The sequence below is a fragment of the Patagioenas fasciata genome, chromosome Z, assembly GCF_037038585.1.
Source record: "Patagioenas fasciata isolate bPatFas1 chromosome Z, bPatFas1.hap1, whole genome shotgun sequence".
Classification (NCBI taxonomy): domain Eukaryota; kingdom Metazoa; phylum Chordata; class Aves; order Columbiformes; family Columbidae; genus Patagioenas; species Patagioenas fasciata.
The window spans coordinates 43,266,978-43,294,530 of record NC_092560.1 but is presented as its reverse complement, the minus strand read 5'-3'; the positions used below and the strand labels follow the sequence as shown (position 1 = coordinate 43,294,530).

The 27,553-nt window shown below is 41.4% G+C and overlaps 1 protein-coding gene across 10 annotated transcripts in view; it reads left to right on the top strand.

Annotated features, from left to right (window-relative positions):
• LOC136115189 (repulsive guidance molecule B-like) overlaps window positions 1-27,553 on the top strand; it is a 45,644-nt gene that overhangs the window by 6,031 nt on the left and 12,060 nt on the right. For 6 of the 10 annotated variants that reach the window (XR_011736703.1, XR_011736704.1, XR_011736702.1 and 3 more), the window contains exons 3-4: window positions 8,285-8,876; window positions 19,775-19,848. Coding sequence is in view for 3 of the 10 variants with exons in the window: in XM_071802703.1 (XP_071658804.1) it covers window positions 8,285-8,876; window positions 19,775-19,848; window positions 20,445-20,555 (777 nt within the window). In the remaining 7 variants the exon portion in view is untranslated. Of the gene's footprint in view, window positions 1-8,284; window positions 8,877-11,370; window positions 13,251-19,774; window positions 19,849-20,444; window positions 27,552-27,553 lie in introns of those variants that run through there. The other 4 variants (XM_071802703.1, XR_011736706.1, XM_071802702.1 and 1 more) reach the window with 4 other exon arrangements.

Sequence of the window (27,553 nt, the reverse complement as noted above, 5' to 3'; positions counted from 1 at the left end):
TTTTATCTTTCTTTGGCAGGTAATCAAACTTTCCAGCACAGCTGTTTGTAGGAAATGAAGGTTGTTTGGAGGTATAAGTAACTTAGCAAGGCTCAGGCTGCTGTAAAAGATACATTAAAAGGCTTGTTAAACTACACTGCCACTGTTAGTTTAATTTCTGTAACATTTTTCTTTGCAAGTATTCCATTTTGGTTGTGGACTGTTTGCTGCTGGATTTACTTTCCGGAAGTTTGGCCACAGGGTAGCTTAGGGCGCCTTTAAAGAGCTGTGACAAGAAGTTTGGTGACTTACCTGTGTGTTGGTTGTTTGATTTTTTTTTTTTTTTTTTTTTTTTGTCCTCCGTTCCCCTAGCTGAGAACGTGCAAATAGGTCTTTTACATTCTTCATAAGAAAAGTTTCTGGAACATTATTCATTGTTAGTCTTGCTGCTTTTTCATTGCAGATATTTGAGATAGATGTTTAATAGGAAATAATAGCAAAGGATTATGCTGAACTTAAATTGTGCAGAAGCTGAAACAAATAGTTAATTGCTATCTAGCCTACTTAATCCACTCTAAATCAGACCTAATGAAAACAAAGACAGAAAGGGCAGAAAATCTAGTTTTTCCTGAATGCATTTTTAGGGGAATTGATTTAAGCAGCTGTAGGAACAGAATATGTAATCTTCACTCCATATGCAGTGTGCTTTTGAAAGGAGCATACCATCCCTTGCCTTTGCAAGTGGTTATTACCTTCAAATTTATCATGGGTTTCTGGTGTATCAAGCTTGAAGGGAACCAGAAACGAAGGGAGCATTATGTGTAAAGTGTTTTCTCTCTCCAGAACCTGAGACTTGCATAACGCCAGCAGTCTGAGAGAATGTCAGGTGACTTTAATAAACAATGTGAAGAGTAAAAGTGTGGTGTGTGTGCCCCTGCCACACAGGCAGGCAAGTATAAAAAGCAGGAAAACTCTTCCTTTAATTCCTTAATTAAAAGGCTATGTCCTCTTGTGGGATTTGTGTATTTGTTCACAAAATGCACTTTGCAATTTGTTTGTAGGTGTTTTGCGTATTTGTGATGCCCATAGTGACAACATATGTTTCTTCAGTGAGCAGAGCAATTTTATATTCTGTGGTGTAGCTGAAACTTGAAACTGCAGATTTTTTTTGAGCTTGTCAGCTGTGCCTGTCCCCCTTGGCATAGAATCCCAGAGGCTTTCAAATGGAGAACGAACAATCATCACCAAGCAGCAGGAAAACAGAGTTCAGTCTCTCTTTTTTTTTTTCTGATGGATTTCTTGTGTGAGTTTTGGATAGGTCACTGGCCTCTTTATGCCTGATTTCTCCATTAATAGGTAAAGAGCTCTCTTATCTTGGGAGCTGTTTCGGCATTTCCTGAGGAAAAAATGGCTATTACAAGGGGCTGTAAAGGGAGCAAGTAGCCAGGGTATTGTAGTACACATCAAATAGAAGGGTGTTTTTAAAAATTTATTATGTGCTCTATTTGGAGAGTTTGAAGTGTTTGTTGACTTTAATTGTTGTGACAGGTGTTCTGGATATCACTAGTGTAGCTGTTCCTGAATGGCAAACGAGGCAGAGATGCTTGGGCTTGTCTATGGAAAATTTTCCTTCTTGTTTGCAGTAATTGGAAACGGAGATTTTTCCTATCCAGGTGTTTCACAATGGCTTGAGGGTGAGAGAGTGAATGGGAGGACAGAGAAATAAAAAAAACACAGAGATTTTACTGTGCTGTATTTACTGGGCAAAAAGTTTTGAACCTGGGAACTGGTGCTATTAGCGGGGATTGGGAACATTGGGTACGAACTTTCTTTTTTCCAGAGTAAAAAAAATTAAATATGTCTTTTGCAACATGGTTTCTATTTTCACCAGAAATCATTGCAGACTGAATGCAGTCACCGTTAAGTAATCTTAAAATACTTGTCTTCCAGATATTATTCAGTTGTCCTTCTAAGTAGGAGCATCAGGTAAGTGATAGCATTTGAATAGGTTTTTTTTGTGTTTATGGACATCCTGCCTAAGGGAAAGATGGATTTGTCTTTATTTCTCAAAAGTAGTAGATACTACAGTTTTGTTGGAGGACATTGTAAAATCATAGAATCATTTAGGTTGGAAAAGACTTCAGATATCAAGTCTAACCATAAACATGACCCTGCCAAGTCCAGCACTAAACCATGTCCCGAGGTGCCTCATCTACATGTCTTTTAAATAGCTCCAGGGATGGTAACTCAACCACTTCCCTGGGCAGCCTGTTCCAGTGCCTGACAACTCTTTCAATGAATAATTTTTTTCTAATGTCTAATTTAAACCTCCCATAGTGCAACTTGAGGCCGTTTCCTCTCACCTATTGTTTGCTATTTGGAAAAAGAGAGCAACACCCACCTCACTACAACCTCCTTCAGACTAAACAGCTGCGGTTCCCTCAGCCGCTCTTCATCAGACTTGTGCTCGAGACCTTTCACCAGCTTTGTTGCTCTTCTTTGGACAGCACCTCAATGTCCTTCCAGTAGTGAAGGGCCCGAAACTGAACACAGTATTCAATGTGTGGCCTCACCAGCATCAAGTACAGGGTCACTTCTGTAGTCTTGCTGGCCCCATTAGTTCTGACACAAGTCAGGGTGCTATTTGTTGCCTTGCCCACCTGGGCACATTGCTGGCTCATATACAGGTGGCTGGTGACCAACACTCCCAGGTACTTTTCTATCAGGGATCTTTCCAGCCAGTCTCCCCCAAGCCTGTAGTATTGCATGGGGTAGTTTCGACCCAAGTGAAGGACTTGGCACTTGATGTTGCTGAACCTTATACCATTTGCTTCAGGCTGTTCATCTGGCCTGTCCAGATCCTTCTGTAGACCCTTTCTACCCTCCAGCAGGTCAGCACTCCCATCTGACTTGGTGTCATCTGCAAACTTACTGACCTTCACTAGTGTGAAGATAAACAATGCTGTTTCCTGGTATTCAGGGCAGCCTGGCCTTACTGGAGGTTTTGTAGGATGAGGTATGGCAGTTTGTTAGGTGTTAAACTCTTTCCTGTTGTGATGTTTGTGGGGCTGCTGGACAACTGTTACTGACATTTCAGTACCTTCAATGCCTGCTGTTTGGGGGTGGAGAGGAAAGGGGAGATGCATATATCAGGAGCCTCTGTCTGAATGTCTTTAAAGCCTCTGAGGGTCTCTTGGGGGCAGTAGGACAGAGAGTAAATCAATTATTATAAGTGGCAGTTTTTTTCTCAGATGTAGTGATGGGAGTTAAATGTTAGTGTTGTGCACTTAAAAAGACTTTACTTGCCTGTTTGTTGCCATATGAGCTTTATAGTCCCACTGTGAGGCAGGGAGAGAACCCTTTTTCTTGGGCTGTCCACCTGAGAAAAGGAGGTGAAATCTTTCAGTTATTGTTTCCATTGATTAAGAATACTTAACTATAGTCAGGTTCTGGGTAGTTGTGAAATTAATCAATAGTAGACTGATTTCTAGAGTGACTTATGAAGTCACCTTGCTTAACCACATTCAAGAAACACTTTCTTGAGTGATCTTGACTTTCCTTTTGGAAATCATCTAATGCTGAACTGTCTTGTTATTGGGTTGACTTCCTCTTTATTTCTCTGTGCAGAGAATCTACAATGGGTTCCACATGCCTTCCCTTCCTATTTTCTCCTCTGGTATGAAATAGGAGCGTGTCATGATGTAATATCTCATGGTGCTTTTTTACCACAGAAGCAGGCTAAAGTATGGCAGGCTGAAGAAGGATTACTGTATTTAGTTTTATAACACTCCCAGAAGTCTTTGCTTCTGAGAAGTTGTGCCCGGCAGCATCACTGAGGCAGCCTGTTAATCTTTTCTGGATAGTTTGCTGTCATCATGCCCTCCCCTCCCGCAATATATATGGAAGAAGCCAAGTGTTTTGGTGCACATACACGCTTTGCTGGTGTCCTTGAGCTATGTTGACTTCAGCAAATAGTGCACCACTAAAGCATGGGTATATGAAGAGAGACATGAAGAATCCTGCTTTGGATGATGCCTGTTACTGTCTGATGAACTAAGTAGTTGTTAATATTTGTAACGCACCTTTCAGTTATGTTTCATCCCAGCAGACCTGCTATGCATATAAAAATTAATTAGCCTGTGATCTAACTTGAAATGAGGCTAGTGAATCAATATTTTACGAATTAGTCCATATGATTTTCCCTAATTAAATCTCTACTTCCACTTTTTGGCATAGGCTATTTTTCAATAGTTGATGAGTGATGCTTGGTTTTGGAGGTAGACTCACGTGCTTCACACCTGTTGCAGGCCTCTGGAAAGGGAAGCTGTGACATTTTCAGTTGGTGGTTGAAAGGTTATTTAATGCATTCAGGTTGAAGTTTTCCTGTATGTATGTGTGAACTCTAAAAGCTTTTGGATGGCATTGCAAGACTCCTTTAGAAATGTCATGTATTCTATGCAGTTGTCTACCTGTGAACTTTTAATAGCTGCCTTTCACAGGTGACTTGTTAAGTCCTTTGCAGGCTTTCCAGAGTTATTAGGTAGACCACTAGTCTAGTATTATAAGACCTCCTGCTGAAACGTCTCCTGCCTAGTCTCCAGTGCTTGATGAAATTATTAGTAAGTCATCAGGACTGTGTTTTTCTTTAAACATCCTTCCTTGTCTTTTCCCATAGACTGAAGTGGAGCATATCTGAATGTTTTCTGATGATGCTGGGCTTGAGATAGTGCATGCAGACCCAGCCTGAAGATAAAGCTGAGAACCATGAATAGCAAGGTGTTTCTTCAGCTGCATCAGAGTGCCATCTCAGCAGTCTGCCTGACCTATTACCTACTGCACTTCATACAGACAGGCATGTCACTTGATAGGCGCACTGTGGGATCTCATCTGCTTCCCTGCTGCTCTCTGTTAGGAAACTGAATGCTCAACATCAGAATCTAGTGTCATAGGCAACATTGTGGAGACACTCTTTCAATGCCCATATTCCATTGGTTAGGTATTCAGTTGTTAAATACTTGCATAACATACTTGTAATCAATGTTCCCTACCTCTCTAACTACTCTTCCTTGTTATGCACCTGAATGCTGACTGTAACCTTTCCAAGATGTGTGTCGTGGCCATCTGTGCTTGCAGTAGTAGTTGGGGAAGATGGCTGGGTCTGCGAATTCTAGTAGCACCTTGAGTGTCCAGTGGTGTGTGGGTAGGTTCTGCATGATTGTGTGGCGATATAAGCCCTTGCCTGAAAGTACAATCCAGTCATAGCAAGTGTCCAGGGAGGAAAACAGACTTGGGCACTGTAACAGTAAAATTATGAGTAAAACTAGGCACAATCAAAATCTGTCCATAGAAGGACAGGAACCTTCTGTCCTTCTATGTTTTAACCAACAAACAACAAAACCAACCAAACAAACCAACAACAAAAACCACAAGCAAAAATAGCAATAAAAAACAGCTAAACAAAAACCCTCAGAAACCCAAAACTAGGGAACAACCAACAACCTTCCTATTTTTCCAGTCACTGCCTGTTCTGTAAGTAGTGTTACCTTGTTGCATATGGTGCCTTTTATCTCTGTTTTTAACATGTGGATAAAGTCTTAATTCTAAGGCAGGTTTTGTTGAAACTCTTTCCTCAGTAGTTTTTCCTATAGTAGGTGTAAAAGACTTGAATGCCTGAAATTGCATTTCTGGATACATGAGTTGTATTCATGTGTTGTTGTGGGAGAGCTAGACCAGGTTAAAGATGTTATGAGGAAACTCCCTGCTCTGGTACAGCCCTCAAATTATTATCCATTATTGCTTTATCATTTAGGAAGTGATGAGGTTGCAATAAGAAGTCTAAGGGTGAACAAAAGAGACTTTGGGGCTTTGGTACAACTGGTTGAGGGATCAGGAGCACAAATAGTGTTTTCCTCTGTCCTTCCAGTTGCAGGGAGTGATGCTGGAAGAAATAGGAAGACCCAGCTGGTCAATATCTGGGTCTGTGCCTGGTGTTACAGGCAGAATTTCAATTTTTTTTGATCATGAGTTGGTTTATACAACACCAGGCCTGCTGGTGACAGTTAAGGTACGCCTTTCTCAACAAGGCAAAAAGATCTTTGCACAGGACTTAGGAGGGCTTATTGAAAGAGCTTTAAACTAGATTTGAAGATGGAAAGGGATAAAACCAGGCTCATTAGTGGGGCAGCGTGCCAGTGTTTGAGGGATGGTGTACTAGTGAGGACCTTCAGTCTGTGCACAATGTTCTGTGTGCACTGGAGCGCATTTGAAATGTCTTTGCTGGTACCTGCAGCACCGTAGCTGTCTCAGTGGTGGTGGGGGATGGAGATCCAGTGGCAGCAAAGACACAAGGGTTGTTGATGTGTTAGAAACCATGGAAACACCTGAGAACAGTCATGTAGGAACTAGGGTTTCTTCCCAAAAAAAGGTGGCAGGATTAATAGCCCAACTGAAGTGTGTCTGTGCCCATGCTTGTAGCACAGCCAGCAAACAGAAAGAGTTGAAAGCCATTGTGCAGCTGGAAAACTATGATATTACAGGAATCATGGAAACATGGTAGGATGACTCTCACAACTGAAGTGCTGCGTTGAATGGCTATAAACTCTTCAGAAGGGACAGGCAAGGAAGGAGAGGAGGTGGGGTAGCCCAGTATATTAGGGAGAGTTTTGATTGTCTAGGGCTTGGTGAGGGTGACAATACAGTTGAGTGTTTATGGGTAAAAACTGGGGGGAAGGTCAACATAGCAGTCATGAAAGGATAGAGTTTTTGATTCTTGAAGAAGTAAGGAGGGTGGTCCGCAGAACTGCTACACTGGCCTACCAAAGGGTAGACTTTGACCTGTTCAGAAGTCGGGTTGGCAGAGTCCCTTGGGAGGCAGTGATGAAGGGCAAAGTAGTCCAGGAAGGCTGGTCTCTCTTCAAGAAGGAGATATTAGAGGTGCAGGAGGAGCCTGTCTATATGTGCTGAAAGATGAGCTGACAGGGAAGAACACCGGTGTGAGAGACTGAAAGAGTTAATGTATATTGATGTCTCAAACATTGTGGCAAAACAAGTTAAGGTCTGCATAGGAACCATAAACAGCAAAGGAGAAGCTGGTTCACACAGGAGGAAGGACATGCCGGATGGTGCACAGTTCCGTATGTTTTGGATTACTGTGAATCTTGTAGCAGGCTGCTTAAGTCATAGACACTATATAATTTTGATGTAATCAGTCAATGATGAAACTAATGATAAAAGTACCTATTCCTGGTACAAAATTCCCTTTGGCCTTTTCAAGAAATCACTCCCCTCGGAAACTGTGAAGGAAGCAGTATATCTTTTATTAATATTTATATTATTCCCCATTATACTTTTTAAGAAAAAACACTAGATACTCCAACCTTGATCAGCCAAATATCCTAATTATTTCCTTCAAGTAAGACTGGTGGAACTACTCTTTCTGTTGTGGCTTACTCAAATTAGTGTAAAGGTTTAAAAGACTGGTTGTAATCTTAAAAGAAAGAGTAATGGCTTTATGCTCCTGGTTTCTGTGTTGGAAGTCACTGTTCAAAGGCATGTCTGAGTATTTTCAGTCTTGCTTTGTTTATCCATGGGCACATTCTCTAGCAACAGTGTACTGGAAGTGTCAAATCTCCCAGTTCCCAAGACTAAGGATGCAGGACCCCAAAGCGGTTGTTCTTCCTGGTCATGCATCTCTCATCTTACTGTTTGTTGTGTTGATGGCTGATAAAGCACTAAATACATCAGTGCTTTTAAAGTAGTCTCACACAGCTATTCCTGGCAACATATCCGATAGTGTACAGTACACTGATGAGAGTCTATAGTCACTGTAAAAAAAGTGATGAGAATGTTGTGAGTGGGGAAAGCTGAGTTCTCGTGCACTTTTCCATGCTTTCACCCAGTCTCATTCTCTTTCTGCTGTAGTGGCTAGCACATACACTTCTCTGTGACTGCAGGATGCATGCCAAAGTGTTAAGAAACCATCAGGCAGGAGGAAGTTGTGATGCTTAATTAAATGTAAAGCCTTTTGCTTTCCTGATCTTGTGGTGGTTGCCACATGCTGATAGTCTCACTTCCAAGCCAGCCTAGGAACAAATTTAACAATTGCTGTCTGGTAAAATATTGCTTTAAGCATGTGTGCAGACTGTTTTCCTTTGGGTGTGAACTGGGGACAACTATTGAACTCCAAGGTAGTGGGCAATCCCAGATATATTCAGCTGCAAAGTGGAAAAGGGATTGAAGTAATGATTTTTTTTTTCCCCACTAACTTTTCTTTTTCCTCTGTCCCCTTATCCCCCCACCCCCTCAGATAACTATTATCTTTAAATCATACCAAGACTGTACAGATCAGAAAGTGTATCAAGCAGTGACTGATGACTTGCCTGCATCTTTTGTTGATGGTACAACAACTGGAGGTGATGGACACACCAAGAACTTGCAAATTGTGGAGAAAGTCACTGGCAAATATGTTGAAATGCATGCCAGATACATTGCGACCACCGTGTATATACGCCAGCTTGGGTACTACTTGACACTGGCCATTCGCATGCCTCAAGAGTTGGTCATGGCCTATGAAGAGAGCCAGGATCTGCAGCTCTGTGTGAACGGTTGCCCTTCAGGTGAACGTATTGATGATGGTGGCCACCTACCATTGCCTGTGATGGGGCAGTTGTTCCCTCAGGGTGGTGCTGCTCATCCCTGGTCAGCATACACACTGGAAACTGCCACCACCAAATGCAATGAGAAGATGATGGTGAAGGACATCTATTTTTACTCATGTGTATTTGACCTACTCACTACTGGTGATGCTAACTTCACGACTGCTGCTCACAGTGCCTTGAAGGATGTGGAGGCACTGCACCCTAAAAAAGAGCACTGGCACATCTTTCCCAGCAGCGGAGGTGATGTGGGCAAGAGTAGCAAAGTCTTTGTTGGTCTTGGACTTGTGTGCTTGATCCTTGTTGCGTTTTTGTAGTTTTTTTGTCTATTAAAAGTTTTGAAATATATATTGTCATAATAGAGTGAGTAAAGATGAGTATATATGCATATCCCATGTATATGAAGGGGTGTTTTGTCTTGGGAAATCCACCGGATTGTACATATCATATTAACTGTTTCTATGTATGTTTGATGTAGTATTCTTTTTATCTATTTGTTTTGCAGTTGGTTAAATGTTTTATAATGTCCCTGCATCAGGACCTGATAGAAAGCACTTTATTTTTTATATGTTTAACATTTATGTGTGTGTCTGAGTAACTATGTATTATACATATAAACATGTATATACAATACTCAGTGCTTCCTTTTAAGTACTATCTGGTTTAACACTTTTTTAAAACTGGATTAATTTGTGGGTTTTTTTCCCTGTCATTTCTTTTACTCTAGAGACAGCATATCCCATGTCCTGTAATGACATTAGTAACTTTCTGAGTTCACTACTGAAAATCATTAAGAATGGAATTGTATTCTCTCCCTCAAACAAACAGCCATCCCTTCTTTGGAGAGAGAGTGAAGTGCTTCCCATTAGCTCAGATGACTGTCTTGGATAACATGAGTTACAGAATCTTCTTTGTAATTCTTGCATTTTGTAGTTTCATGGCATGTGTTTCAAAAGAAGAGACGGGAATGTGTTGGAATGAGACTAATGTAGCTTTATAGAACCTGTGGAGAGATAATTTTAAAATGTATTAATGGTTTAATAGCATAAGCATGTAACGTAACTGTTCAGCTGCCTCTAACCTCAAGAGTTAAGTCATTCTCCAAGATGGACTGGAGGAATCACAAGCCTGAATTCTCACCCTTGCTTAGGTGCTAATTCTATCTATAAATTCAGAAGGAGGAGGGGAGTGAGGCCACACGCTCTGACTACTGAGGAGCTAGGGATGAGAATGATTTGGTGGCCTGATGGCTGGTTTTACTTAGTGCCTTAATGTGCTGCAAGCAGTGGAAACTCCAGTACATGCTGTGATTAAACCCAACGCCAAGACAGGCTTATTTCACTCTTAAAACTGGACTGTAATGCTATCTGAATTAGACTCAAATAGTACTTGCCTTTGTTACAGAAACCTGAGCTTGTGTTTACCTTGGTGGAGGGAGGTGGAGTTTATTCATGGAATGAAATCTCCTAGTTTTTATTAAGACTCTTTTGGGTAGGTTAGGGATTTTTGACTATTAAGGACAGCGGTAATCTTCTCAAAGAAACTAGTTAATTCCCTGTATGGATGGATAACTGCATGCAGGTGATATTCTGGGAATACCTCAAAGTAGTCAGAACTAAGTCAAAGCTGAAGGTAAAACTTTATTTAGACGAGACCATTGGCAGCTTGTTCTGTCTGTGCTGTCTGATGATGCTGTTTCAGATGAGTTAGTCTTGTAGATCTATGAATTTAAAGTTCTCATGGCTGAAAGCTGGAGGATGAACCTGATGTTGCTTGCAGTGATGCACATACTTATGGGGCAAGTGCCATATAAGAGTTAATTTCCTCTGTCCTTGAATTCTGTATGCATATGAATATGTATATGTGCACACTCGCACTCTCTCTATATATATATGTATATATATTTGTATATGTATACTAGCACTGAGTTGTTAGCCTCTCTAATAATATTTCAGAAATGTAGTAATTCCCTTAAGGAGTTTTCCATTTGCTGCTTCATGCTGTGAAATTCTTGAGAAAATGTTATTTGCACCTGTTCATTCTTGAAGTCTGCTATCACCAAGAGAGCTTTAGTCAACACTAAATGTGGATATTTTGAAGCTGAGGAATGGTCTCTGAAGAGAACTTTAGCTTAGAGGGAACACTTTTTTTCACAGGACCTCTAAATGGCCGTCTTTTAGAAGGCTATGGATAATTTTTTCATGCTTGCAAGCCCTACAATGTGTTAGTCTTTGCAAAACCTTTTAGATTTGCTTCATGAATATACCAGTAGGTATATATTTGAACAAAGGAGTGGCTATGCAGTGTGTAAATACTTTAAATTATTAAGATAGAAGAATGAAGTTGCCGACTCTCCTGAAGAACATCTGTGATGTGGTGTTAGTGACCTCTGGTGGGGCGTAGAGAAACTGGTGTCTTTGGCCATACACTGGGCAGGCAATCTATTAAAAAAGCCCCAGTTTACCTCCTAGCCATCAGTTACTGGATAGGAGCATGCTGACATTGCATACAACCATTGCAGATGTTTGTTTCCCATCTACTAAATAAGCTGTGTCATGAAACTTAGCACCAGCAGCTACAAAGGAGGCTGGTTTATTGAAGAGGCAATGTATGGGAAACCAGCAGCAGGAACCATCTCTTTAGGATTCCACTTGTACAGTTCCTTTGCAGTATTTGCAGAAAAAACTTGGAAGAGCTTTAACACAGTGATCTGATATTGCTGCATCCATCTTGACAGGTGTTAAAACATCTTCTTTTAAAGTTACTGGAAAGTTCCAGACCAGAAGGACTTTAGAAGAGATTGAGGCATTGAAAGAATAAATTATATGGAAGAGTCTACAGGATTACAGAACTTTGTATAACAAGACAATCTGCGAAGCAGATGTGGGAACTGCAGTTTTTCAGCTGCAGATCTAATTACACAGTATGAAGGTAACTTGAAAGTGCCAAAACTTAAGTTAAAAATGTATCAAGAAAGATTGACCTAATAACACAGCTTTGAATGTTCTGCTAGGCTTGTGTTTCAGCTAGAATTTGAGGTGTGTGTTGAACAATCTTACATGGTAGATAAATCATTGACATGCTTTGTGGAAAAGACTGTAGAAAGCAAAGGTAGCTTTAAATATGTGTATGTTTAGTGTATGTAGAAGGCGGCCATCATATCTGCAAGAGCTTGCTTTCAGATGTGTTAATCTACCACCACAAGTGCTACAGAAAGCAATATAGCATGATCATCAGTACTTTAATGCAACAAGTAGTAAAATTCTACTGATGCTATCAGTTGTTGGCCTTTGTCTTAAAAATGTTAGCTGATACCTTGGTTGTCAGTGGCTTATTTAAAAGGTTCTTTTATGTATCTTTTAGAGCATTTCTAACCAGAAAATTCCTTAATCATATGCTAACAGAGCGCTTAATTACAGCTGAGGATAGCTGTCTGTAGTTGTGGAAACTGGCACCTTCCCTAGGAAGCATGTCATGGAACTGGGCAGAGAACTGCGAGCTTAGTCCTTTATTTTGTATGTACATGCATCTCCCTAACAAGGGTATTAGAAAAGGAAATAGTATGCGCAACTGACTGTCAAACCAAAAATGCTTTTTTCTCTCTTCCTGGAGAACCTGTCTGGAATAATAATCTGCATAGAGTATCTGTTAAGTGGAACACAACCTGGGAGAATGCAGGGTGTGAGAACAACCTGGGTTTTGTTCTTAAGGTCAAGTTAGGGCCCTTCAGTAGTGGATTTCCTTTCAAATTGCTGCTGTTCTGCCAGAAAATAGATGACTATTTACATTCTCTTACCTTTGCATTGTGGATACCATGCATTTGTTTATGGGTTTTGAGGATGTGCAACTTACTTACACACAGTCTGAAGTGAAGTTGCGTTGCAAGCTTTGCACTACCTAATAAGGCTTTCATTGATGGATGTGTTTTGAAAAAAAAGGCAACAAGGCCACCCCATCCTTTCTGTACTGGCCCCTTCTCCACTCCCAAAGCAGCTCTGTGTGGGGAATTAAAAAAAAAAAAGGAAGAATAAGCAGGAGTCAGGATACAAAGAGGAATGAAGAGATTTTGAATGGAATCATAGTGGTTAAGCATTCTGATCTTAATTTTGACCTTTAATTCTCAGACTGTTTACGTTTTTCCAATGAATGACACCAGGTATATAACATAAGTCTGTATAAGAGTGTCGAGGGTTAAGATTGTGGGGTGACAATCAAACCCTGGCAGATGTATTGTTAACCTCCTCTCCCCCCAACTTCCCCCTTTTGCCCCTCCCTCTCCCCCCTTCCCACTCAGGACAGGCGATCGGGAGGGAAAGAAGGACAGAGAGAAGGGAGTTGGAAAAATTAAAGATGTTTTACTAATGCTACTAATAAGAATAGAGAAAATGATACAAAATATACAAAACCAATCTTCTAAGTCTCAGCAACTGCAGAGCCAGCATCCAAAGTCCTGGATTAGACTCTGTAGCCAACCGGAGCTGGATTCAGTCTGTCACTGGCCTCAGTTCGCAGGGACGACCAGCAAGGTCCTCTCCTAATGTCAGCCACGAGGAAAAAAGGGAAAGAGAGAAAAAAGGAACGAGATCCTCGTGATCTCCCACTTTTATATGAAGTGTTCGTGTGAATGGAATGTTATACACCGTTGGTCAGTCTCTCGATCACCAGTTTCTCGTTGCCCCTCTCGCGAGGTGTCCATCCGTGTTTATCAATAAGTTTGCATTCCATTGCTAGGTTTAACCAAAACATGTGTCGGGTTCTCCAGGAAAATGCAGCTAATATGAAGGCTTTAGCTGACAGGCAAATTCACTAAAAGAGAAACTTGTTTTTTAACAAAACCAGGACATTCCACCCCTTAAAATATCACATTCACTGAATACTTAAACCTTATCAATACAATCTATCAATATAATCTAATTAATCACTACTACTATATATATATACATATGTACAGATATACACAGGAGTAATTAATCAGTGGACCATCCTTTGAAAAGTTCATTAAGTTCATTTTGTCACAACAGTCTCCCAGGGCAGGAAAAATGGTACAAGTGCATCTCATGACCACTGTTTGTGGGTTAAGGACACCAACTTCAAAGAAGGTGTCGGGCGCCACTCAAAGAAGCTAGCTCTAGTTTCATCACCATTGTCTTGATCTGAAAGACACTTATTAAACATTGTTAGTGCGGCAATTCACATCATACAGTTCAGCATTGCATATTTTCACCTAAAATCAAATCCCCTTGAGGTACACACCGAACTTCTCCATCCTTAAGCATCACCCACCAGGTGCTGCCAGCTCCCTGGGCAAAAACAATCCCACGAATAGGTTTGCCTTTGCCTGAGGCAGGAATAACCCAGACTGCCTTTCCTAACATATTTTTCATGTGTACTACAGGGACTTTATCTCCTTCTACAGTCCGTAGAACTTCTGTTTGGGCAGGCCCGGCTCGATTGGTTGATCCCCTAGTGTTGACCAACCAAGTGGCTTTTGCTAAATGTGAGTCCCAGTTTTTAAAGGTTCCACCACCAAGTGTCTTTAGTGTAGTTTTTAACAAACCATTGTACCTTTCAATTTTCCCAGAGGCTGGTGCATGATATGGAATATGATATACCCACTCAATACCATGTTCTTTGGCCCAATTGTCTATAATACTGTTTTTGAAATGACTACCATTGTCTGATTCAATTCTTTCTGGCGTACCGTGCTGCCAAAGGACTTGCTTCTCAAGGCCCAAGATAGTATTTCGGGCTGTAGCATGAGGTACGGCATATGTTTCCAACCATCCAGTGGTTGCTTCCACCATTGTAAGTACATAGCGCTTACCTTGACGTGTTTGTGGAAGTGTAATATAATCAATCTGCCAAGCTTCTCCATACTTATACTTTAACCATCGCCCCCCATACCATACAGGTTTTAACCGTTTTGCTTGTTTGATTTCGGCGCAAGTTTCACATTCATGAATAACCTGTGAAATAGTGTCCATAGTTAAATCCACCCCTCGATCACGAGCCCATTTGTATGTTGCATCTCTACCTTGATGCCCTGAAGCATCATGGGCCCACCGAGCTAGGAAAAGTTCACCTTTATGTTGCCAGTCCAAGTCCACCTCAGCTACTTTAATCTTAGCAGCTTGATCTGCTTGTTGGTTGTTTAGATGTTCCTCGGTGGCTTGACTTTTAGGCACATGAGCCTCTACATGACGAACTTTCACAGGCAGGCTCTCTAGCCGAGCAGCAATGTCTTGCCACAGTGTGGCAGCCCAAATGGGTTTTCCTCTGCGCTGCCAGTTGCTTTTCTTCCATTGCTGTAGCCACCTCCACAAGGCATTTGCTACCATCCATGAGTCAGTATAGAGATAAAGTATTGGCCACTTCTCTCGTTCAGCAATGTCCAAAGCCAGCTGGATGGCTTTCACTTCTGCAAACTGACTGGATTCACCTTGTCCTTCAGTGGCTTCTGTAACTTGTCGTGTGGGACTCCACACAGCAGCTTTCCACCTTCAATGCTTTCCTACAAGACGACAGGATCCATCTGTGAACAGTGCATACTGCTTATCAGTCTCTGAAAGCGTATTATATGGTGGTGCTTCTTCAGCGCGTTTTACTTCCTCCTCATCTGGAGACATCCCAAAGTCTTTGCTTTCTGGCCAGTCTGTAATAACTTCTAATATCCCTGGACGGTTGGGATTTCCAATTCGAGCTCGTTGTGTGATCAGTGCAATCCATTTACTCCATGTAACTTTGGTTGCATGATGTGGAGAGGGAACCATCCCTTTGAACATCCAGCTCAGCACCGGCAGTCGAGGTGCCAGGAGGAGCTGTGCTTCAGTGCCGATCACTTCTGAAGCAGCTCGAACTCCTTCATATGCTGCTAGTATCTCCTTTTCAGTTGCAATATAGTTGGCCTCAGATCCTTTGTATCCTTGACTCCAAAAACCTAGGGGTCGACCTTGGGTTTCTCCTGGTGCTTTCTGCCAGAGGCTCCAGGTAAGTCCATTATCTCCGGCTGCGGTGTAGAGCACATTTTTAACATCTAGTCCAGTTCGGACTGGTCCAAGGGCCACCGCATGAGTTATCTCACGCTTAATTTGTTCAAAGGCTTGTCGTTGTTCAGGGCCCCACTCAAATTGGTACTTCTTACGAGTCACTCGATAGAGAGGGCTCACAATGTGGCTGTAGTCAGGAATATGCATTCTCCAAAAACCTACAACGCCCAAGAAAGTCTGTGTCTTGTTTTTATTAGTAGGTGGAGACATTGCTGCAATTTTGTTGATCACGTCCATTGGGATCTGACGACGGCCATCTTGCCATTTTATTCCTAAAAACTGGATCTCTCGTGCAGGTCCCTTGACCTTGCTTCGTTTTATGGCAAAACCAGCATCCAAAAGAATATGAATTATTGTTTCACCTTTCTCGAAGACTTCTTTCGCTGTGTCGCCCCATACGATGATGTCATCAATATATTGCAAGTGTTCTGGAGCTTCACCTTGCTCCAGCGTGGTCTGGATCAGTCCATGGCAGATGGTAGGACTGTGTTTCCACCCCTGGGGCAAGCGATTCCATGTATACTGGATGCCCCTCCAGGTGAAAGCAAACTGCGGCCTGCACTCTGCTGCTACAGGAATAGAGAAAAATGCATTAGCAATGTCAATTGTAGCATAGCACTTGGCTGCCTTTGACTCCAGTTCAAATTGCAGTTCTAGCATGTCGGGCACAGCAGCACTCAGTGGTGGTGTAACTTCATTCAGGCCACGATAGTCTACAGTTAGTCTCCACTCATCACTAGATTTACGCACTGGCCAGATTGGGCTGTTAAAAGGTGAGCGAGTCTTACTGATCACACCCTGGCTTTCCAATTGACGGATCAGCTTCTGGATAGGAATCAAAGAGTCTCGATTGGTGCGATATTGCCGGCAATGCACCGTCGTGGTAGCAATTGGCACCTGCTGATCGTCAACCATCAGCAGTCCTACAACAGAAGGGTCATCTGAAAGACCAGGTAAATCAGACAGCTGTTCAGTTTTCTCAGTGTCCACAGCTGCTATACCAAATGCCCACCTATACCCTTTTGGGTCCTTAAAATACCCTCTCCTGAGGTAGTCTACACCAAGGATGCATGGAGCATCTGGACCAGTCACAATGGGATGCTTTTGCCAGTTTTTTCCAGTTAGGCTCATTTCAGCCTCTACAACAGTCAGTTCCTGGGATCCCCCAGTCACTCCAACAATATTGATGGATTGCGTTCCTTTATAATTAGAAGGAATTATTGTGCACTGAGCACCAGTGTCCACTAAAGCTTTGTACTCCTGGGGTTGTGTTGTACCAGGCCATAATATTTGTACAGTCCAATAAACTCTGTTATCCCTTTCCTCCACCTGGTTGGAGGCAGGGCACCTCTAATTCCTGTTTTGCACAGTCTCTGGGTGTGAATTAGAGGTTCCTTCAAGAGCATCAGAATCTCTTCTGCTCCTTTTGTAAACTGCAGCAGCCACCTTCCTAGGAGTTTTTCCTTTTATCTCACGTACTCGTTCTTGAAGTTCTGAGGTAGGCCTTCCATGCCACTTATTCATGTTTTCTCCCTGCTCATGTAGGAAGAACCACAGTGAACCTCTTTTTGTGGGCTGTCTCTGCCCTCTCTCTCGAGATTGGAAACGCCTTCTCCTAACAGCTGAAACATAGGTTTGTGCAGGTCGTGAATGGTACGCGTCTTCTCTGAGTTCTTTGATTTTATTGCAACAGCTTTTCAAACTGGTCATCAGATTTTTCACACAGTTTCTCCACAGCGGAGACACAAGCCCGTAGAGAACCAGCAAGGCTGTCCTCAAAGTACCGGAGCTGCTCAATCACTTCATTAATTTCTTGTATACCTCTAGCCGACCAGACCATTCCTGCCAATGACTTAGCATATGCAGGTGGTGCACTTTGTACAAATCTGCGCCACATAGATTTTGTACAATTGATTCTATCTGGGTCTGTCCCCTCTTGGCTGTTTGGTCCTAGATAGATGATCTCTCGCACAGCTAATTCTCTCAGGAACTGGATACCTCTCCCCATAGTATTCCATTTCCCTAACTTGGATCTACAATCTTCCTTGTAGGGAAATCTGACTTTCATAGCTGCCAGGAGTCGGGTCCAGAGAGTAGCGGCATTAGACTCTCTTGAAATTGCCCTATCAATGGTGGAATCTTTTGACAGAGATCCCAGCTGCCTGGCTTCACCACCTTCTAATTCAATTGTTTCTGCCCCATTGTCCCAGCATCGCAGCAGCCAGGTTAAAATATTCTCGCCTTCACGACGACTAAAGTCTTTTCGCAGATCTCTCAGCTCACCTGGAGAAAAGGACCGAGTGGTGGTCACTTCATCTCCACCCTGTCCTGATGATGCGTCTTGGGTTGATGTTGGCCCTGTGCCATCACCTGCTGCACGGGTAGTCTTTCTAGTGACTTTCTTACAACCAGCAACTGATGCTGATATGGGTTCACCATCATTTGATTCATTTTCAGAGTCTGAATGATTGTCACAGTGATTGCTGTGGTTACAGCAGCAACAGTGCCCAGTGTGTGAAGACGGGGGGGCTGCCTTGTTAGCCTTTGAGGCTGGAGAAGTAACGTTATCTGCAGCGACCTTGGCAGAGGAGCTCTGCAGAGGAGCTGTAGCTTCAGCCTGTGAAGCCGCGGTTGCGGGGGCAGTGGCTGCAGCAGCAGCTTTGGCTGTTTTGCCTTTTCTCGAGCGGCTAGGAGTGCTTTTTGCTAAAGCTTCCGAAGACGCACTGCAAATCTCAGGACTAAAAAGAGACGCAAACTTCCTATTGAACCTCATTTCTCTTAACAGTAACACAAACTGACACACGTTCAGCAAACCAGATAACACCATCACAGTTGTATCAAAGCTCCAAGGATATTCAAAGTTCTCTAAAACATTTGCAAACTGTCTTAGCGAAAACACAAGAGTATTGTTAGTCAGCCTTTCTAAAGATTCGCTTGACCAATTAGCAAATATAGAGCCATTCTGCTCTTTAATCTCTTCTGGAGGTTTTTCAAGGTAAAGCAGAAGCGAGTAGAAATTCATTAGCGGCTGCAGTATAATGAAATAAACCAATGCCAAACCACACAGAATCATCATGCCCGCTGTCCAGTTTCTTGTTGTTATGTAATGAATACTTCGATTCAGAAAGAAACACCAACAGAGATATGGGATCAGCGAGCACAATGTAGAAAATAACTGATACAACTTTTGCCATAACATCTTTAAGTCAATGTAATTCACTTTGCCTTAATACCACTAAATAATATCCGAAGCAAACAGGCGCGCGAGTATCACAACTCTATGAGTTGGCACTGTGCCAAGAAAATTGAAAGGTACGTCAGAGCAGTAGAGAAGCCAAAAATCTCCAAATTTACCCCTTTCTTTTGCCCCACGTTGGGTGCCAATTATCTGTCGAGGGTTAAGATTGCGGGGTGACAATCAAACCCTGGCAGATGTATTGTTAACCTCCTCTCCTCCCCACTTCCCCCTTTTGCCCCTCCCTCTCCCGCCTTCCCACTCAGGACAGGCGATCGGGAGGGAAAGAAGGACAGAGAGAAGAGAGTTGGAAAAGTTAAAGATGTTTTACTAATGCTACTAATAAGAATAGAGAAAATAATACAAAATATACAAAACCAATCTTGTAAGTCTCAGCAACTGCAGAGCCAGCACCCAAAGTCCTGGATTAGACTCTGTAGCCAACCGGAGCTGGATTCAGTCTGTCACTGGCCTCAGTTCGCAGGGACGACCAGCAAGGTCCTCTCCTAATGTCAGCCATGAGGAAAAAAGGGAAAGAGAGAAAAAAGGAACGAGATCCTCGTGATCTCCCACTTTTATATGAAGTATTCATGTGAATGGAATGTTATACACCGTTGGTCAGTCTCTCGATCACCAGTTTCTCGTTGCCCCTCTCGCGAGGTGTCCATCCGTGTTTATCAATAAGCTTGCATTCCATTGCTAGGTTTAACCAAAACATGTGTCGGGTTCTCCAGGAAAATGCAGCTAATATGAAGGCTTTAGCTGACAGGCAAATTCACTAAAAGAGAAACTTGTTTTTTAACAAAACGAGGACAAAGAGCGAGGGCTCTGATTTCTAATTAGTGTGTTTTATCTTTTAGGCTGTCATTTGCGTGTCCCGTGCTGCCATTACCGTACAAGTTTTTTTTTACAGAAAGCAGAACAGTTGCAGCAGGTGAGATTGACAAATCCTTTAAATACCCTACAGCCAAATTATTAACGTATTTGACTAGAAAGTAAGAGATCTGTGTTGGACTCTTCACTCCAAATCATGCGAAGGAGTTGTTTAAATAAAGGTTTCCTGCCTTCTCAGGCTACCGTAATAATCATTATCCTACAGGGTTTATCAGCTTTTATCTGGCATTGGTGGATTGAAGTGCAAGGTGCCTCATAGCTGAGAACTCTGGTAGAGGCAGGCCCTACCTGTGAGCTGGAGTTGCCTGGTCAAGTCCTATGAGAATTTTACCCCAGTAGTTCTTACTGGATAGCTAAAGGCTACAAGCCCCTGTAGTAGATCCTGACAGGTCTTACTTGCTCAAAGGTATCTCACTCTCAAAAAGTCTGACTAGATGGCAATGCAGCCCAAATGCATGTATGGTATGCTTCTTAGCACCACAGTGCCTGAACAAGCGGTCCAGTGTATGACTTAAGTGATTTAAAAGCTAGCTCACTCCTGAAATCATTGCCGATGCCTGTAACATCCTCAATACAAATATGTCCATATCTAGTTATATCTGATTAAATCATTTAACTTGGCCTCTCTTTTCTAAGAACCCCAGGCGCCTGATCAAGCAGCTGTCTTTTCTCAGAACAAATAGCTTTTTCGCACCACTCTGCTTGGAAGCGTATGAGACCTGCCTTCAAAGACTGCGTTGGAATTGAAACTCGTACTTTCTATAGGTGGGGAAGCGTCTCCTGCCAGAGGAATGATGTTTTCTCTAACCCTGTCTCTCTTATACGTAGACCAAGAGTGGCAAACCCTCTTGGTGGCTACGGCAAGTTAAAAAGTAATGTACATCACTCTCTGTGGTGCCATCTCTAATCACTTTGTCCTGGCCTTGATGCCATGCTGGAGGTTTGGTATGACCTGCCTTCATCTAGTCCTTTCTTTTTCAGGTGCTGCCAATCATCTCTTCCTGGGTTGCTTAAAACGTGATGAACTAATTCCCTGTAAAATAAGTAATTTGATAAGAAACTATGAGAGATAGGTGATAACAGAATAGACTTCTTGAAAAATATAATTTGGTTTGTGCTTTTAAAATTATTTTTATTTATTAATTTTATAACACTTCAGCAATTTTAAATCCTTTAAAAAAGCCCTGGTAATTATACTGTGGCTTGCACAAGTAGCATTTGTGATTCTTTGAAATGCCACCATTTTAGAATACATATATATATGTTTTTAATGTGCACATAAAAAAGTCAGAAGTCTCACCTCTTCTTGCAAATGATATGGCCTTTATGTATGCTAAAGAGATCAATAAATAGTCTCATTGAGAAATCAGATACAGATATTCCTCTATAATAAAGTAATTGGTGAAAAATAATTTCAGATGTAACTATGTCTATGCCAATCACAGTCATCTGCCCTCTTCTTGCAACTAGTTGAAGTTCCTCAGTCAAAAAATACCAAGTATTTCAGTGATAACTGAGTCCTTGAGTCCTTGAAAGTTTTCCATAAGTAGACATGCATGTTCACTGCCATAAATGCGAACTTTGTCAGCAGATCTTCAGCTAACCTTTTTAAGACTGTGGATTACTTTTTGTCTTTTTCTAGATACATTATTTTTTGTTGTCGACCTGTTCAGAAAACCTAGTGATTCTAATACGGCTCTTTAGCTGACTGAAATAGAGGATCCTTACAAATGGAAATGATTTCTGCTTCTGGCTTTAGACTCTGGTAAAAATTCTAACTTCACAATTATGAAAAAACTGCCAAATAGAACTTTTTTCAAAAAAGTTTTATGATATTGTTCCTTCATTGTCTGATGTGAACAGAAATATATAGTGGAATCTCTGGTTCTGCACATATCAGAGGATTTTGCTTTTGCTTAGTTCTGCACTGTCTCAGAGCAAACAGCTGCCATCAGCTGCAGTGCATTGCATGATCTTCCTGAACACTTCTTCCTATTTAGTTTCCACAGGAAAGATCCATTTCATTCAGTCAGAGATGTGAACCAAAGCATGACAAGAGGGAGGGGGAAATAAGGATGTTCACTTCCAAAGTTAAAACCTTATCAGTTCTTTCAATACTAAGAAAAGATCCCAGTAGTGCTAACAATTATCCTTGAAATAAAAATGTAATATCTCTCTGGGTAAAAAATGAAACCCCAAACCTGCAACCCAGCAATCTAAAAGCAGTTCATTTGTAAGTGAATGAGGTAGTCTAATGACAAGAAGAAAAAAAAAAGGCCCAGTTTCAGTTTTGCTCAGGGGATATTTTTACTGGATATTTAAACTACCAGTAGTTAAGTGACCACTGGTGGGGTAATTGCCTTAAACATAGAGCTGCTAACTGCACTTTGATTATGGACAATAAAGATTACCTGATAATAATTAATGAAACTTCTCCAGATAACAATTTGTTGTTTGTTTCTTTTTATTTTGCTAGAGATTAAGTGTGCCTGTGACTCAGTATGCATGTAGTCTGCTTGATTTTTTTTTTTTTTTTTTTTTTTTTTTTTTAGTCTCAGGATGTTATTTTCTAATGTGCCAAAGTGACTTTATTTGGTGGTATAGACCGTCTAAGACAATTACACATTTCTCCACCTTGAATGAAGCGCATATCCGCTGCCAGTCCTTTTCACCTCTGTTCTTTATCCACAGAATAAGCATTGAGTCTAACCTACTCATGAAGGGTGGATACAGTTCTTCCATTCGTAATTTATTTCATCCTTACACATAATGTTGAATATAGGAATGAGAGTATTGTATATCAGCTTTGGCTGGCGCACTGCATCCCTGAATCTCGAGGAAACTCTTCCCCCTGCCTGTGCCCTCCAGAGCTTTGTTTCAAGCTCATAGCACTTGCCATTAACTGCGTTTTTCCATAAAGGATCAAAATACTTCTCGTAACTTCCTTACACTGGGTGCCCTGTGCTAGCAAGGAAGAAGCAGTGGAGGTGAAGTTACTAATTAATCTCTAGGTTTTTAGCAGTGTTCTCCCACTCTGACACCCACAAATCTAGTTCAAGCAAGCAGGTATGCAGCCCACAAGAAAAAAAACTGCTTTTCATTGTGTAGTTAACAGAGCTTTGTGTTCTCATTTTCCTATACTTAGAGATTTTTGTACCTTGACTGAAGAAATTCGCAGCGTAGCCTTCTACACATAGATAATAACTATTGCAGTTCTGGGATTATGTCAGGAAAAATCTTGCCAAAGAGATCTGGCAATCTAGGGGCAAATGAAAATGACTATAAAATTGAACCCTGAGGGAAGACATGTACAGAAGTGTGTATCCTCTTGGATGTAGGCAGAAGGTAGCACTGAGCTGCTCAGACCTTTGATGCCAGGAGGTAGTGTGGGCATGTGATCAGAAGCAGAAATTTAGAAAGGAAGTAAATTTTAATATGGGAAATTGAGGTCCTTCAGGTACTACTGGATTAGCCAACAGGACTGCAGTATTGAATCTAGATGTCTGAATTATTCAGTGGTTAAAGGCTTTATTCCCTGTAAATTAACAAGCTCCCATTTTTGCAGATGATCCAAACGCATGAGACCTGATGTGCTGTATCCCAGGATCCTGAGGGATCTGGCAGAGGTAGTTTGCTAAGCTACTCTCTGTTGTATTTGAAAAGTCATGGCAGTCATATAACATCCTTAGTGGCCTACATACTATAATGAATGCATGTAGAGAGGCACCCAGTCATGATGATTTTACAGAGAGGTTGTGAGAGCTTTCACAAGCATGCAGTCCTCTCTTCACATTTGTGTGCCTATACTTGGGGTAGGCCCCCTTCCACCTCATTTTGCTGGCTTTGAGATCTCTCCAGTCCACATCACCCTGTGCCCTTTGCTTGTTAGTCCATGCCACAACTTCCTCTCTTGATTGTGGATCAGTCTCCCTCCCTTGCTGTTCCTAGTTTAAAGCTCTTCTCACCAGTTTGACCAAACTTGACAAAGCTGACAAGATGTTTGGTCACAGTCAGGTGAGACCAATTAGCAGTCTGATCCTCAAAATGGCCTGGTGGTCATAAAAGCTGAAATCCTGTAACTGATATGAGCTGTAAAAGTGGTTGTTGACCTGCAGGATCTATCCACTTCTCCTTAAGCTCTGCAGGTGGGGCAGAATACCCTCCTGGGACTCACAGCCACCAGTTTCCAGCCTTTGTCCTCTTGGGAGTTTTCATTTCTCATACACGTACGCACAGACTGCCTGTTTCCACAGACAGAGCAGGGGCTCAGGATTTTGAAGCTATAGCATCTCAGAGAAACTGACATATTCCTTATTGCTCTTGGGAGACACGATTAAGCAAGGTCAGGCAGAGGTTAGCAATGGTGAGAAGCACTGCCTTAGACTTTAAGATATGTGGACTGCTGGAAAAATTTTTGTTTGCCCTTTGTCTGCTTCGCTCTTTTTCAAGAACCCTAAGTGTTACACAGTGCTATCATGCTGTTATCCAAATCTGTAATGAAAGGTTCACTTTCTTTATCCCTCAGATGAGACATTGATTTTAAACATCTTCTCTTAGATTCTGTGATGCTTTGCTTCTCTGTTCTCATCCCTTCTTCTGATGCTTTAATCTTTCCTAGAGATATACATTTCAGACAAAAAAGTACATCAGAAAAAGCCATCATGACCTCCTTATATTTTTGCTGTGGTGGTCACTTTAGAATCTGATTGTTCTTTCAGTGGGAAAATAAATCAGGGCTGACTTCACAGTCTAGAAAGATCTGAAACTAATCATGCCCACTGTCTAGTTCTAAAATTTTCAGTTTGGAATACAAGAAGGTTGCTCCATTTTGGAACTTAAAGTGCCACGAACATATGTATTTCACATAACAATTAGGTTTGAAGGAAATACACAGACCGTAGGAAGCAAGAAGATCTCATACTCACAAAGCTGAAAATAAATACAAATAATCTTATGATTTATTGTCAGATATTTAACATCTAATTTATAGTTGAACATTCCTGATGTTTCACAAAATGAAATCATATTAAAAACATTTCAGGTGCTGTGTTCTTTGAAATTACTGACTGTTCCTGGTAAGTTTAGAGAAATCAGTATTTACTGTTCACATGCAGATATTAGTAAGGAGATTTCTTTTACCTGTTTAGGCATTAAGTTTTCACAGACATGCAATATTAAGTGGAGACTGTGCACTGTGTTTTCCAAGGGAAGTGTTTCAGCCACTCGCTGTTTAACATAGCCAGAAGTGCATCACGCCCAAGTGGCTCAGACTGCTGCTCTGAATATTTGGCAAGAGATGGAGCATTCCCATTGCACGTCTGTCTTCTCAAGATGAAAAATGAAACCCTAATTATAAAAATGTGTCTCTATCATATCAGAAAATTGAATAGCAGAGTAAAGGAGAAAAGAAAGTATATCCAGTTGCAAAGACTACATTGTTTAAAGTGAATTTACAAAACAAAATGAAGCTGAACTTAGTAAATAAACATCTTGCACTTCAAGAAGTATTTTATGATTAGCAAATAGTGCAGTACTTTCTGCTCACTCGTAAAAGCCTCTCCCTATTTCCAATTTCTAAAATCATGTTGAAAGGCAAAACCAAAATGGGTTACTATCTTAAAAATGGTGATAGGAATACTAAAGTGCTTCAGATATTTGAAACATACAAGCAACCATTTGTAGTAGCTTGCCATGGGGCTGATGGTGTATATGACTGGCAGAAATAATAATGAAGAAGTAGTGGGGGTAATTTATTAGAACCTGTCTTTTCAGGCATGTTCCACTTAATCAGCTGCATTCAGTATGTACAGTAAATTGTTCTATTTGATCATTTTTACTGAAGTGACAGAAAAATTATTTTTAATGTAATACAGAATATTTTGTGCAAATGGAGAGTACCTCACTGTCTTACTAAAATTCTTAATTGATGACCTATAAGCTAGCAATGCCTAAAGGCGCTGGTACTGTGGCAGGTCTTTGCTTATTTATTCCCTGATGTGACACAGATGGAATAGCCATGAAAACGCTGGAATTGGTACAAAAAGAACAGACACACATCCCTACATCTTGTGGAAAGCACCATTCTGACAAGATCTACCCAAGGTGGGGTGTGTGCAAAAGCTTTTCAATGTTTCTGTGCTATTCCTCTGCTTTTCTTAGGGGGAAGGAAAGCTATGTCTGCATTAACAAATCATGCAGTGCAGTAGGAGTGGGTTTCCAGAGGAACAAAAAAAAAAACAAAACAAAAAACAAACTCAAAAAACCAGTTGAGGAGTCAACATCGACGAATAACTTCCCGTACCTCCACCTATCTGCTATTTGGGTGGCAAGACGTGGACATTGACAGAAGATGTTTTGTGTTTTCTTTAAGTAGCTGTAACCACAGGACTGTCTCAATTCCCTATTTTGCTCATGCTCCCAAGAAGCATGCATGGAGGGGCACAGGTCAGGAGAGCCAGGTGCTGCTAACCGCCACAGAAGCACATGTGCCCTTTCTTTCTCAGCTGTGTGCTGTCATTCTGTGTGTGACTATGGAGCAACTGCTTTCACAGCTGACTGAAATTCAGATTTTTTTTTTTTTTTTTTTTTTTTTTTTCTGTTTCTGTGGAACAGTTATTTCCGGGCCAGTCTTCCAACCCAGGTACCTGCCTTGCAGCTAGGTTCAGTGTTTGACCAACATAAAAAGATTAAAGATTTGATGCCTCACAGATTTACATCACTCTCACATTCCTAAAAGCAGATGGAAGATATCCTGAAGTAGTCATCCACAGCGTATGGTGAGACAACTAACTACTTTGAGAAAATGCTGTCCATAGATGATGCCAACTACATAGCCCAAAGGTTGCTTATTATGTCATTCTGTGTAATTTTGGCATCTGGAAATACCAGGGTATTTATATTTGTGACACCAACATGGCAAGTAAGCCCAATATGTTTAGTTTTAACATTATGTTCAACCCAGTCACCAATCTCTACAACAGATGGGAAGAGAGAACCAGGGGAAGGTTGCAGCTGTTCCACGTTTTCTCACTCAGAGGTACAGGCAGGACTTTGTCTCACTCATGATCCTGATGAGCACTTCTGTTCAAAAAAATTCAAGAAGCAGCAATTTTGTCTGTGAGTTCCTACCATAGAGCAATTACCATAAAATCAGTTAGTTGGAGGAACTTCTAAAACCAGGATGAAAGTTTCAAAAGCAAGCATTCCATTTAATGACTGACACGCATCACTCAGGCATCTCAGGGGATAGCTCCGCCTAGAGAGGGCCCTGAACAGTTCCCAGACACAGGTTATATCCTCCCAGATAGTACATATTCATTACATTGCCAGGAAATCCTTTGCATATGCATTATATTCATTTGTTATTTGGCTTGTAACTTGCTTGTGCTGGTGTCACCACCTGATCTTCAGAGAGCAAGCAGATTGTCTCCTACCCTTCTGCTTATCTTAACAAATACTGTTCTTGTGACTTAAAGCCTAATAAGTGCCTAAAACCTAACATCTGTGGACCTTATTAACTTATTTTATTACTAATTGCTGATTTTAGGTATCAAGAGAAACAGGACAACATCTGTACCCAGTCAATTTCCTACATTTGTGAACTGATGTGTAACTCTGAATGTGCCTCCCTCACTATGCCTGCTTTCAGCTTCCTCATTTTGTTTCTCATATCTGCTGAGTATTTTGTTTTTTAGGAGCCAATGAAAAAACCTGTTTTAGCGATCAGAATTCCCACATGCTATTTT